The sequence below is a fragment of the Alligator mississippiensis genome, chromosome 1 (assembly GCF_030867095.1).
Source record: "Alligator mississippiensis isolate rAllMis1 chromosome 1, rAllMis1, whole genome shotgun sequence".
In the NCBI taxonomy this organism is placed as follows: Eukaryota; Metazoa; Chordata; order Crocodylia; family Alligatoridae; genus Alligator; species Alligator mississippiensis.
Window position 1 is genome coordinate 318,795,266 of NC_081824.1, and position 14,062 is coordinate 318,809,327.

Sequence of the window (14,062 nt, forward strand, 5' to 3'; positions counted from 1 at the left end):
TGAGCAAAATGCCTTTGCATGTCATACTGACATGCATGCCAGGGGTTGCCTATTCCTGGTTTAGACTAAAAATCAGAAAGTACAAATATCGAAGTAAATAAATTATTGTTTTCCATAACAGCGGATATGTTGCTTAGTAACTTGACTTCTGACTTGTCCACTCTTCCTGGGAGCAGGGAGTAAGTTACAAGCACTCTGTTGCGGATGTTATCAAACAATCTGCTTAGGTTTCCTGTGCTGATAGTCTGTAGTATCAGCTATGTGAGCACTATTGCTTTCCAGTTTTTCCTTGTTTTACCACAGGAAAAAAAAAAACAGGCCTCTTTTTTGCAGTCTCTGACTTGCCTGACAGGAAACTGTCTAATTGCCGGAACAGCTGGTAGCAGCAAGAGCTCTAGGGCTCGGTCTTCCCTGTCAGACTTATGATTGCTTGGTCAGAAAAATTAAATACCATGGCCTCCTAGCCATGTTTAAGTTTCTGGCTTTACGTATTCGCTGTATTCAGGTAAGCATTGTTTCTTATGTTTTGGCTTAAACGATTTTTGGAGCAATCGTAATCTTTTCATGTTTTGTGAACTATACTTTTAATCAATACTTGTCATATTTTAATTTTCCCTAAATATTCATATTTTTAAAAATGTAGATGTCCTGTTAAATTTAAAGACTTTGAGAAGGTTTTAGTTCCTGTTCAACACTAAAATCTGCGCTTGTGATTAGTGTTATTTTATGGATAGTTTTTCTAGTGTAACTATATGTTTTTATAAGCTTCTAGATGAACTGAAAAATTGAAGTTTACAAATACTTGAATTGTTAGTTGACAGCTTATTAGGAACAGTTCACTTTTGTGTTTATAGGTAATGATACACATAACAGATTTAAAAAAAAAACTGTCTTAAAAGATAACTGTTGCTTAAGAGTTGGATTTCAAAAATTATATAGTTTGGATACCTTTTTTTACACAGTTTAAAAGGGCTACTTAAATATATTTTTGTAAGAAAATTCTTGGACAGATGGATGCTCTCCCCTAATACTTACACAAGATCTTTTTTTATAATATGTATGCAGTATCACATACAAATATGTTCAGTAGCAAAATGCTTTTTTCTTAGCTGAAACGAACGTTCATATTGCTACCTTTTTCACTAGTTAGTTGACAAAAGCTCTTGAGTTTGAAAAATTAGTTTAGGGTAATAGCTTACTCAAAATGGTGTATTTTTATAGATCAGTAAACAGAAAATTAAATTAGAGTAATTGTAATTGGGGTAAGGTGGAAATCTGAGTTTTAATTCTGTAACTGAAATGTTCAAGTAAAATTGAAAGGCATATAAAACAATGCAGCTAATTTAAAATGTGTACATATGCTAATATTGAGAGAGCAGAAAGCTATTAGATAAATTTTACATTTGGATAGGATTTGCATATTTTGGATTGATAGGATGTTAAAATATTTTTAAATGTACTACCATTGCATCCCTGTGTAGTATTTAAGTATTTTGATAAATTTAAAATGTTGCACAGATTAATTTAGTCAAATAAATTATGCCAAATATACATGTGCATTAGTTCACAGGCATTGTCAACTGGAGAATATCACTGAAGTAAGCCTTTCTTTTTTCCTGTCCTTTTTTCTTTTCCTTTTTTGCCACACCATTACCATATTCTGAGTGTTCACTCCAGTAAAATTTTATTGCTGGGTTGTGGTTTTTTTGGTAATTTTGCTGACAGTTGCATATCCTTTATCTTTTCAAAAACTGCATGGGAATGCATACTTCAAAAGCAGTTGTTCTCACTGAATTTTTAAAACAATTGTGTAAACACTTTCTGTTGTTTATCTTTTTCTTTCTTTTTTTACTTTTTTGGATAGAATTTTAGATGTTGAGGTCAACTGACAGGGATTTTTACCTAGACATTATATCACAATTTATAATACCTAGCAATGTTTTCAGAAGTCATAAGAATCTATTAAATGTTCTTAAGCTGTAAAGTCTTCTGAAATGCAAGGTTTTTGTTTAATTAAATTATGGAAACTGTGGAAAAGGGTTGAGATTTTAAAAATATAAATATAAAACAGTACCACTACTACACTTTCTCTAAATTTTGTGTAATCTGATTCTTTTTTTTTAAATTGTCCCGTCACATGAAAATTATTGTCTTGCACTCCACAAGCTTGCTTCCTTTTACATAATTTGTAGAGAATGTATTTCTGTAGATAGGACAAATAACTTCAGTGCTAACATTTGTAACAACTTACAGAAAGCAAGTGCATTGAGGAGACTTCCGGACGTAGGGAGGGGAGGAAAAGGAAATTATGTATATGAGTCAAGGAGCTGTGCCAACATTGAGTCATCCTTTTAAAATCACTTAATATGATCCAGTAAGCTTACTGTCTTTAACAATAGTGTACCCAAACTTTTGTGTAACTTCACTGGCAAGCCCTTTAAATGTGCTTGGTTAAATATCAGCTTTCTAAATCATTGCCTTTTACTAACTGATTAATAATTATTTAATATACTGTATTTTTAATAAAGGATACAGAAATACACCCTTAGCAAGTAATATACAATTAAACTTTTAATAATGAAAGTGATAAAAAAAGGAAAGAAAAAGCAAAGGGCAAGTTCTAGCAATGCCACAGTCCCAAGTAATGATCTGAGGAAGTAATTCTACACTCTTTACTAAAAAGAAAATGCTTTTCAATCAGTGGTGATGAGTGGGGCTGCATGACAGCCCTTGCAGCCAGTCAGCAATGAGGGGCAGGGCCACTGGGGCCCATCGGCCAGTGAGAGGTGTGGGGGGCCCACCATGCACTGTCTGCAAAAATGGCTGCCTAGGCCTGCATTCTTCCCGTGAAATTGGGGGGCAGCCTTGTAAGTTAAGTAGGTCCCTACTTATATTTCATCTAGTGATGAAGAATACACAAGCATTGAAAAAATTTCCTGACTGTACCATCACATCACCTTTTGAGAGACCTGAAGTTTTAATTGACAAATTACCCCATTAGAGCTGTGCTACAACAGAACTGGCCACTCCAGTCCTGCCTTCACCAAGAGCATCACCGTGAGACTGACTGGTTTTCTTCAGCTTTCCTGGCTGCATGTCCAGATCACAATGGGGAATAGTGTAAACTGACAGAGGAGGTCAATTTGCTGGTGTATATGAATATTTTGTTTTATTTGACCAACCTCAAGAGGTTGTAAAAGCAAGTTGGCTGTGTAAGGGCCCTGACATACATTATATCTGAGGCACGATTAAGGTGTTAATTAAATAGTAACCCGGCCACATATTAAAGCCAATTTATGGTGGAGATAATATAGCAGATAAGCCACAAAGATTTTTTCCATATGTTATATTGAACATCTTTGTGGCTCACTTATTATCGCACCTTCATTTGAATGTGTAGGCATGTCACAGTTGTTCCATGATAAATCCCAGTGTTCAGCTGAACATGGATATCTGGCGTGGAGCAACCCCAGGGTCTAGGACACAGCCATTCCTTTCTCAAGCAGTGGCATCAGGTTGGGGTCAGCATTAGGTTTTGTACCTGGTACCCTGTCTAGTCTTCAGATGCAAAGGGGAGATGGGAGGCACCATAAGCCAAACCATCAGGGAGCATTTCCCCAGTGTCAGGATTACTGCACCCAGGACCTTTAAAAAGCAGGCATACAGCTGGGTGCTCCAGCTGTACCACTGCTTTAAGTTCCCAGGGCACCTGTGGAAGTGTCAGCTGGGGTGCTGGGACCTTTGTTGCACAGCTGCAGGAGCCACTTTGTGGTATGGGGCAAAGGCAGCTGGTGAGCTCCGCAGGTGCCCATGCCTCATATCATGGGTCTTTGCACACAGGGAGCTTTAAAGGTCACTACTGAGGCATCTTCCCTGCTGGGCTGCTAGGCACAGGGGATCAGAAGCAGGGTATAAAGTCCTTAATGGGGGAAACTCTTCACCTCTTTACCACTCTTTTCCCCCCCCCCCCCCCTCCTTCTCAAGAGCTTCTGATGCCTCATGTCTGGCCAGAGCTGCCCTGGACAAGGTTGTCACAATGGACTGATGATCTAGTTTTAGATGGTCCAGATTCTCTGAGAGTGCTCATCATAGCTGCTGCCCTGTCTCCTGGGCAGTCCTTAACTTATACAGACCATATGACCTTATTTACCTGATCCAATGAAGGCCAGCAACTGTTGGCTGCCAGCCAACCAATTTGAAATGCATCTCTGGTTGCCGGATAGATTGGCAGGGTCTCTAGGCCCCTCCCAGTCATGACGACATTGCTTAGAACAATAGGGAGTTTAAGCCCCCACCCAGGTGTGTGAGGCCAGTCACGTAGCCAGAGGGAGCAGAATTCCCCTTCCTCAAGAATGTATCCAGCTCAGGTTACAAGTCAGGGTTATCTGAAGCCGATGGAGCCAGGGGTGTCTGCTTTCTGCAGTGACCATGGTAACCAAATTGTCAGATTGGTCCCCACCTTGTAGCAGAGTTTGGGGAGAGACAGAGATGGCATTCTGCCACAGTGGGCTCAGTGCTTTTGGCTGGTTCACTGAAGAAGGGAGGGGAGGAACTTACCTGCAAGCAGAAAAGTCTTGAGGGGGGCAGGGGCAGGGAGCCAAAGGGAACGTTTGCCACAGGGTACTTCCATGCACCCTCCCTAACAGACAGACGGGGCAGCCAGGATGCACCACCTACCTATAGCAGAGCACAGCCCACAGGTGCCTGGGTTCTGCCTCTGGCTTGGCAGTTCCATGCCCCACTGGACTCAGACATTGAGGTTCCTGGCAGCAGGGACAGTTCCTCCTGCATCTCCCTGGCTGCTACACACTGTACCTGCTCTTGCACCCCTGGATACTGCCAGCTAGCTATCAGGACCTTGTGGCGCTGTCACCCCCTAAGGCTGGCTCTGCCCACACCCTGTCACCACACCTCATACTGCCTTCAGCCCCTCCCCTGTGCCCCAAGGCTGCCAGGTTTCTCTGCTTGCCAGTTAAGGGGGTTTGGGGTTTTTTTGTTTTTTTCCACAAGCCCACCAAAAGCGTGGAGCTCACACTTTTTCCCAGACTCCATCCAAATTTAGTTTCCACAAAAATCATGCATTTGCCTTTTCAGTACGTTCATAATAATACTATGTGACTGGCAGGAGGCACAATTATTAGGATGGGGGGGGGAAATCAGATCTCATTGTTATATTAAATGGATGTGTGGATGAGCCTAAGTTAAGAACATCGTGAACTTGCTTCCTTCTTTTGCCACTACCCTATCAACACTTGTAGAAAATAAGTGGTGTTTCAGGGCTGCCAAATTATTTATTCTATTATTTAGTAATTTTCACTATTTTCCTGTTTCCATCAAATAACACAATAACCTTGTATAAATCTGCGTTTTCTTTTCTTTTTTTGTTGTTGAAAACAAAGCTAGCAAAGAGCTGCGTCTTGTCTTTTGATTTTGTAGCTTCTGTTCACGTAGAAATAAATGGATGTTAGATATGCCAAAATAGGATGAGGGTTCCTAAATTGCGATCCTGGAATTTGTACTTAAAAGTTGTCCTATATAAAAGTGTAAATACAGCTTTATAGAAACTGCATAAACGTGGCAGACTTCAAGAGCAATTTCAAAATAAGTGGAATCCAGTAGAAGAGTTTCTGGTGGGGTCTGGAGAGATCTTAGTCTATTAATATTCACTTCTGCTAAACAGGTTTAAAAATCAAAATGCTTGGTACAGTGGTAAATGACTGCTCACTTGTAAAGAGCCATCTGGATCATGTAAGCTGGTTTCATTATGTGTTGTAATACAGTTACATTCAAGGCCTTTTATTTAGGAACAAAGGACTCTGTAGGTATATGTTAGATGATAAAGTGAAATTGAGCTCATAATGAGTAACTGAAACACCAGATGTGATCCTTCCATGTCGAAGCAGGGAAACATTGGTTAGAAGATGAGTTGGCGTTACCTTTGTATACAGTAGAAGTGTGATCATTGTTGCAATAATGTGGCCAGTTCTGGTGTTGGCAGTTCAAAAAAGATGGTGAAACCTGTAAAGACTAAATAGAAGTTTGGAAAACCAGCTTTTTAATAAGGAACTAATTTAGTTTATTATAGTTCAAGTTGAGAAATGACTAAATTTTTAACTGCATACCCAGAAAAGAGACCCTTGATATATATGCAACAGGAACTAGATCTTATGGGTTCTTCCATCTCGAGTACTTTCCTCATGGGTCTGCCAAGTCAAACTCCACTCTTTTGGGCCCCAGGGACTTTCATCACTTTCTATCCAGTGGTCCAAACCTGAGGGATGTGTAGGATGCTCTCTGCCCTAGATCATAGACTACTGGTTAAGACACTTTGCAGGAAAATAGGTTTGGGTTAAAACATCAGGGTAAGGAGGGCTTAAATCCAGGTCTTTGCCTTTTTGGGCCAAGGCTCCTGGAGAAAAGGTGGTCAGCATCACACCAACTTCCTTTATGTAGTTTTTCTCCATCTAAAGAGCTTGGGACTTAGAGTTACTGTTACCAAAAAAAAAAATTGAATCCTAGCAAAGCTGAAGTTGAGGTAGATGTCTAAGAAATGTAGGTATCTTAGTGACTTTTTGGCTGCTGTGTTAAGTGGAATCAGATCACATTAGTGACTTAAATACCTAAAAGTGACACTGACGTTTTTGAAGAACAGACCACAAACTTCTCAAAGTTGGATTTGAAACCAAGCAGTATGCTGTATTTGTGTAAAAAATGGAAACATTGTTTTATTACAAAAAACAGTGTATCCATCTCTTCTTTTGTTTGTGTCATTCTTTAAGCCCTTATTCAGTTTTCAATTTCAGTTTATTCAGGATTCTGGCTGAAAGTGATGCTCCCAAAAACAATGTAACTTTAAACAAAAATAACAGAAATGCAAATATAATAATAAAATAGGATCAGCCATTATAAAATAATTATTTCTAATCCTAGAATTAACATAATCAAGTACAAGTTTTGCTCGATTTATATGCGAATTCTCTCTTATGCGATCAGTATAGATCCCCCTGCCCAAGCAGGTAAGTCTGTTGGGGGAGGGGAAAGGTCCACGGCCCCACTCAACCCGGCCCCGGCTGCAGCAGCCGCAGGAGCGTCCGATGCCGGCTGCCTGCACCAGGGCATGGCTCAGCCCAGGAGCAGAGGTGAGTGGGGGCAGGCAGAGCACAGTGCAGCCTGGCTGGGGCTGGGGTGAGTGCTGCTCTGTTCCCTCTGCTTTGCTGCCTTGTGCAGCACCGGGAGTAGCACCTTCTCTCTTCCCCCCCCCCCCCCCTTTCCCTAGTCCCAGCCTCCCTCCCTCCCTCCCTGCCTCACCACCATGGGAACCTATCCCTATTTGTTACATTGTAAAGTGGGTTCGCTTTATGCAAATTCAGTTTATGCTCTGTTCTCCAGGAATGCATGTACAGCATAAATCAAGGGAAATCTGTACAAATATTGTGATAAATCAGGTCATGAATCTCTAAAAATTGTTGTGCATAGGTCCGCAATTAAGACAGTAAAAAATAAATATAGTGATAAAATTTATTGGTCAAATCAGTAGTAAAGGATGTTTAGCTGTGATCGCTTCAGCCTTGTAAGCAAAAATTGCAAGACGGTTTATTAAGTATGGGTCTGTTTAATTAACATGGCAATAAAATATTTCCTTTTCTTAAAGCAGCTGTGATTTTCCTTCCCACCTCTCCCCCCGCCCATATTATCTACTACAGAGAGATCCATCTAAGATGGAACCTGTAAAAACCACGTTTTGACCCCTCTGCTCAAGCTAGAAAATGTCTGTGGTCCCAGTATACATGATAGGGAATTGTGTGTTTAGTTTGTATAAGCCGAAAACAAATGCAGAAATGAAAATGAAACTTGGTGTCCATTTGTAGAATTTGTGTATGGGGGAAAGAATTTACCTATTGTGTGTACAGGTACTCCTCACTTAACGACCTACCTGTTTAACGACCGCGCGGACTTACGACCAGCTCTCCGAGCAGTCGGTATTGTATGAAACGTATTGTGGAAACGGCAGTGCGGTGTCTCAAGCCAAGGCATGCAGTATCAAGAGGTGGCTCCTCGCTAATTGACCAATTCGCTTAACAACCTAGTCGCAGGAACGGAACTTGGTCGTTAAGTGAGGAGTGCCTGTACATGCATGGTGAGCAGAGTGGAGAGGCTGGAAATAGTTGAGAGAAATCAGGGAGCACAGGAGTTAGGACACAGCAGAGAGCACACAGTAGAGGACCTGAGCTGAGTGCTGATTGAGAAATCATGGATCAGAGAGGCTGGGACAGGACAAAGAGTGTGAACTGGAAAAAGAGGGGCTTGAAAGCTCCACCTGTAAGATGTTTAACCTGGAACTTTTTCTTAGTCCTGTGTGATTCTGTCTTAGACAGGTTTCACAGTGTGTCTGTAGATGTTTTATTTCAGTATAGTGAGAGAAGTATACTCAAACAGTGAAGCTGGTAAACTGAAATTTTAAGTTACTGTGATGCTAGTTCTTATATGAATGTTAATATTTGTGCATAACAGTATTTTATATGACAGCTTAAAAGTTTTTAACTTCCATTCTTCCCTTTCCTTTTTCATGTCCTTGTAACAAGGTATTTAGCATAATTTGCATATTCATTGGACTGACAGGCCTGTGCTGTGAGCGCTTCTGTTATGACCTTAAACTTGCAACCTCTGAGCTATAAACTGTGTGCCTTAGTGCCTGCGCTACCCCAATCCCCTCCAGTTTCCTTAACCAGTATGTACACATATGTATATGGTGAGCGGTGCTTAGAAGAGATGTCTGTAGTTGAGCACTAGTTTCCTTAAGTGGTCTTCGCGTAAACATTGGCTGAAGGATGATTGGTATTGGGTTTTGTTTTTCCCCCAAAATAAATAGGGGAAAATTAATGGCAGAAACATGTTCATTTCTGATTCTTGCACATTAATAATTGGGTAGACTAGATCCCGACCTTAATATGAAATGCATCAGAACAGGAAAAAGACTGTCAAAACTTTAGATGACTGAGTACCATGCTAGGAAGAGACTGCTCAGTACAGATGCTGTTCTTGGAGAGCCTGACCCTCCCAGATGCTTAACAGTTTTCCAAGTATGCAAAAATTAATTTTCATGTGTTTGGACAAATTTAGGAATATTTTCCTGAGCAAGGCAAAAAGCACATCTCTGACAGTGGTCTCACCTTCCTGTTACTCCAGAGGTGGGAGGCAAAAAGTTTATCCTGATGTGAGAATTTTTTGTTTGTTTAATATTATGCAACACTTTTTTTCCCCCCTTTTTTTTTCCTCCCCCCCCCCCCCCCCCCAGCACCTCATTCTTAAGACAGCTGAACCTTTTAAACCAATGTTCCAAAACAGTTTGGCATACAGAGGACACCCAACTTGGAAACCTTTAGCATGGACACTTAGCTTGGCCAAGAATATAAACAATTGGAAACAGGGATTTAAAGCAGGAAGTGTTAGGTAACTTGAATTATTGGTATCATTCCCAGGTTCACCTAGGCAAGACTAACTAGTATTATTGTCTCAAAAACGGTCTAAATAAAGATGCTGCCTTTTTTAACTAGTTAGGATCTTCCATGGTGTATATCCAAATTATTTCCCTAATGAAAATTGATGGATGGATCTTTAGGATATAAACTCCTAACTTGTGACTATTTAAATAGTTTAAAATATTTAACTGTTTTGCTACTAAAGAACACGCTGTTTTGAGATATAACAGGATGCTATCATTCTCCATTAATAGCTTCTTATCTACCGGATGAGTAAAGACCTCTGATATATTTCCAGGGTGTGAAATGGAAAGAAAGGACTTGTGCACACACTTGCACGCATGTGCACACACATCCTTCCGTCCTTCCTCATCAGTTGTTCTACTTACTTCAAGAGGTTTTTATTTTAATTTGTAGGGTGCATTCTCAGAAGAATCTTTGGCTAATTTACTACGAAATTAATGAACTTGGGTAACTTGTTTTAGTCATCTGTTTGTTCCAAGTGTACTCAAGAGGTTCATATTTCTCTTTCCTTTAAAGAGAAGCTGCCAGAATTGCTCCAGAATTTTTGGAGGATTGGTTTATTTTCTCCCTCCCCTTTACCCCCACCACCTAACAAGACCTGTTGGTATAGAGAGCCTTGCAAAAGCTTCACTCTATCTTTTTTTTTTAAGTTAATAATTTTGCTGTTGTTGTATATGAAAGCTTAATGTGATGGTGAAGAAAACTTCAGGTCATTCATTGAAGTTCTTTTTCTGACATGGAGGTCATTTTTCTTCCTGTGGTGTGTGAGAGGACAGAATTATCCTGCTTGTAAAGGCAAAGGCAGTTGCCAGCACAAGCAACCATGGGGACAACCAGGTCTCCATCGAAGTAAAGTAGCCTTCCCTAATGTATGGAGAACCCCTTTCAGGTTGCAAAAAGAGAAATAAAGGAAATCCACTCAACTCCTCTCCATTTTTACAATACAGTTAGCTTCATTGTGGACTCCAGAACTTTTTAACTGTCCATAGAATACTAAGTGAACTGTCATTTTTTAATGTGACACCCAGTTAGTGTGTAAAAGTGGATTATCCTTTTTTTTTCCATCTGGTTTTGTGGCATCATTGAACAGTCTTCTAGAATATTTAGAGACATTTCTAAATGAAAAGTAGTTGGCAAAGGTAACGCTTTTCAAAGAGAAAAAAAATTGGAAGAATTGTTAACTGCTCAGGCAGCACTTGCCTTAAAGTAGTTTAGTATGACTTCTGAAAGTCAGGCTTTAAGCTTTTTTAGGCCTTTAGACTTCAGGTTCTTGCCTTTACTTGAATTCATTAGTAGCCATATCTGCAGTACTATAAGGTTTCTTCCATACTAGACAGTCTGAACTATGGCATATTCTCCTTCTTAGATGCGGAAAGAAAATAAACTTTGCTGCTTGCAGGACTGACCCACCCTGGATTTCTCAAGTCCTCTACAGTTCTACAGATGACAAAACTGGGGGCCTTAGGGAGATTTTAAAAAAATATTTTTTAAATGGTACCTTGCATGACTGAAAACATTTTTTTTTTTTTTTTTTTAAAGTTCCCCTGGCCTGATTTCAGCAGAAAATACCACCTCTTCTAAGATTCCCTCCCCTTGTGAGGCAATCAGAATTAGTGACAGGATGATGTAATGTGCCACTAGTGACCAAGACTACTGCACTGGTGGAGGGAATGGATTAAGTAAAGTATGCTCAGATCCATATGTATCACATGCTACAGGGATGCACACAGTCTCTGCCAAAGTATGCTTCAAAACCCCAAACAATGGTTATAATCATTGATATTTTTATGTTGTGTGGTCTCTTGCGCTCACTAGATTTTAAATGATTGAGACCAAAAAAACAACCCAATTATTTTTGTTTTAGCCTTACTTAGAATTGCTTGTCATCAAATCAAGCAAGGGGGAAGCTTATTTTTATGAAAACAGTTATATAAATATTAGAAATATATGCCACAGTTAATGTAAGAACTTAAAAGCTTTTACAGACCAAAGACAGCTTAAAATGGCAACAATTTTACCATGGGACATGTAGGATGGCATAGTTCCAAGAATCCCATCTAGGTCAATTTACCCTTTCATAATGCTGTGATAAAACTTGCAGTATGGTAGAAGCAGTAAGTCATACTCCTTTTAATGATGTCCACACCACAGTGACGTTATGAAACATCCTTTGTTGTAACAAATATATATCGAATTTTGGGGTTTATTCACTAAATATCAGTTCAAAACAGGATTACAGAAGAAAAACCATTAAGAGGTTCATCAGAAGACCACAGGTTCAGGAGATCATTAAGGAGGGCGAACAGTTGGCTAAATCTGATCCAGTTGTCATTAATCCATAGTCATTGATTTATTTTAGCTTCATTTCTGGTAAATTAAATATCTACATGGTTTATTTTCTTAATTTATATTGTATTTACTACTAAGTTACATAAATATTTTCATAAACAAACAAAAATGACAGCAAGGGTTGCCAGAATCTGGCATGGACTTCCACAGGAGGTGGTGCTCTCCCCTATCTTGGAGGTCTTTAAGAAGAGACTAGATAAGCACCTAGCTGGGGTCTGACCCCAGCACTCTTTCCTGCCCAGGGCAGAGAGCCGGACTCACTCTACTGAGGTACCTTCTAACCCTAAACATCTATGAAACTAATGAAAATTATAGTTGTATTGACAATAAATAGTGCTTTATAGCTACAGTAATGAACAATTCAGGGGATCATGAAGTTGCTTAATAAGGTATCTCAAAGTACTTCTTAAATTGATTTAAAGTATATAATAAAAATATTCCTCATAATTAGGCAAAAGTAGAATGTAGTTAATGTAGTTAATGATTATTGTTGCTAAAAAATGTTCTCGTATCACTTCTGTACTCCTCTTCGTATTCCACCAACAGTTTTTCAGACTAACAGATTTGTATTTGAGCATTTGTAATTTAAACAGCTTTTCAAGAAAGGATTATTTTCATGGATGAAGAACACTCTCACCTTTTACTTGTCAAAACTCTTAAAATGGAAAATAGTGAGCTAGACATACCATGCTACTGAGTAGAAATTTGTTGCTCCCAAAGGCAATTACACTCAATTTCTGTCTTGCTTTGTTGGTATTGAAACATTTATTAGATAAGTTTCAACTTTGCTAGACTGATGTATTGAATGTTATAGTAGAGCACAATGAGCCCCAGTGCATTTTTCTTAGATATTTTAACCTGAACAACTAAAACTAACACCTAAAATACCGTAGTTATGAGTACTGATTAGTTGGTTCTCTGAGATGACTTCTATGTAAACTATTAAAATTTTCAGATGCGTATCTTCCTTTAGCAAGACAGATTGTGATCATTTTTGCTTCCGAATTCAGTATTCACTAACAAAAAATGTCAAACTGTCTCGTTGTTAATTTGTTATTAATGCGAGTGTTATTGAACTTGTATTTAGATGATTCAGTTTCTCAAAAAACGTAGTCCAAATCTTTCTTGTCAAAAATATTCCTCAAAATCTCAGCATGGCATGTTTTGTTTAGTATGTTGTCTTGATACATATTTCTGCATCCTTTAGGCACAGAGATACTGTCCGTAGAATTACATAACATTGCTGTTACTTGCAAAATACACCAGGTTAGATCTAATTGTAAACCTTTTTTTTTTTTTTTTCTGTTGCTGGTTAATTTGTGTCTGAGGTTTGTAACTAAATCAAACTTTTGGGAAGGTTTGACATTAATCTGTAGCTTTTTTTTCTTATGTTTTTCCATACTAGGAAGAAGGCACTATCAAAGAAATAGCAATAACCCATCATGTAAAGGAAGGACATGAGAAAGCAGACCCTTCACAGTTTGAACTTCTTAAAGTACTAGGACAAGGATCTTTTGGAAAGGTAGGTCTGATGTATAGATTTCTGTAGAGGGTTATAAAAAGGATATTCAGAAGACCTGAAATTGGACAGCAATAAAGGTAAAATATTTGGAGTAGTTGTATGTTTCCATTCAAGTACAGTTACAGATTCAGACACCTTTTTAAAATAAGCTGCCAAGAACCCTCATTGTGTCCGACATTTTCTTGAAATCTGTAAATCACTTTTTGGGTTCTGTTACTATGCAGACCTCGAAAGGACCCTTAAGGCATGTCTGCACCAGCCAGAGGCTGAGCTAAGGAGTACCTTAGTGAAGCATGGCATACCCACTATACCTTAGATGGATGCAATGTAGCTGGCTTTTGAGCAGTCAGCATGCATCAATAAGCAGGCCTGAGACAGTTTGCTCAACGTTCAGCAGCACTTTAAAAGCACAGCAGTCTTGGAGTAGGTGTGCCAGGATATATTGAGATGTTTCTTAGAATGTCTTTTGTCAGTATAGACTTGTCCATAATTAATTTTATAGAGAGCTATAGATTTGACAACTCAACTCTGCTATTAGGGTATAAGGCCTACCTCTCAGTCTACAGTAGCCCATCTGGAAGGGCTTTCCAGTCTCTGTTTTGAGGAACCTTTTTATGTTGTTTCATTACAGCTATTGGTTTAAAAAATAAAAATAACCCATAACATTCTTCTCCCATGGCTACAGAGG

At 39.1% G+C, this 14,062-nt stretch overlaps 1 protein-coding gene across 5 annotated transcripts in view; it reads left to right on the top strand.

Annotated features, from left to right (window-relative positions):
• Positions 1-14,062, top strand: part of RPS6KA3 (ribosomal protein S6 kinase A3) — a 115,437-nt gene that overhangs the window by 35,264 nt on the left and 66,111 nt on the right. For 4 of the 5 annotated variants that reach the window (XM_014608245.3, XM_014608242.3, XM_014608243.3 and 1 more), the window contains exon 3: positions 13,258-13,374. In XM_014608245.3, the coding sequence (XP_014463731.1) occupies positions 13,258-13,374 (117 nt within the window). Of the gene's footprint in view, positions 1-13,099; positions 13,119-13,257; positions 13,375-14,062 lie in introns of those variants that run through there. The other variant, XM_019495071.2, reaches the window with a different exon arrangement.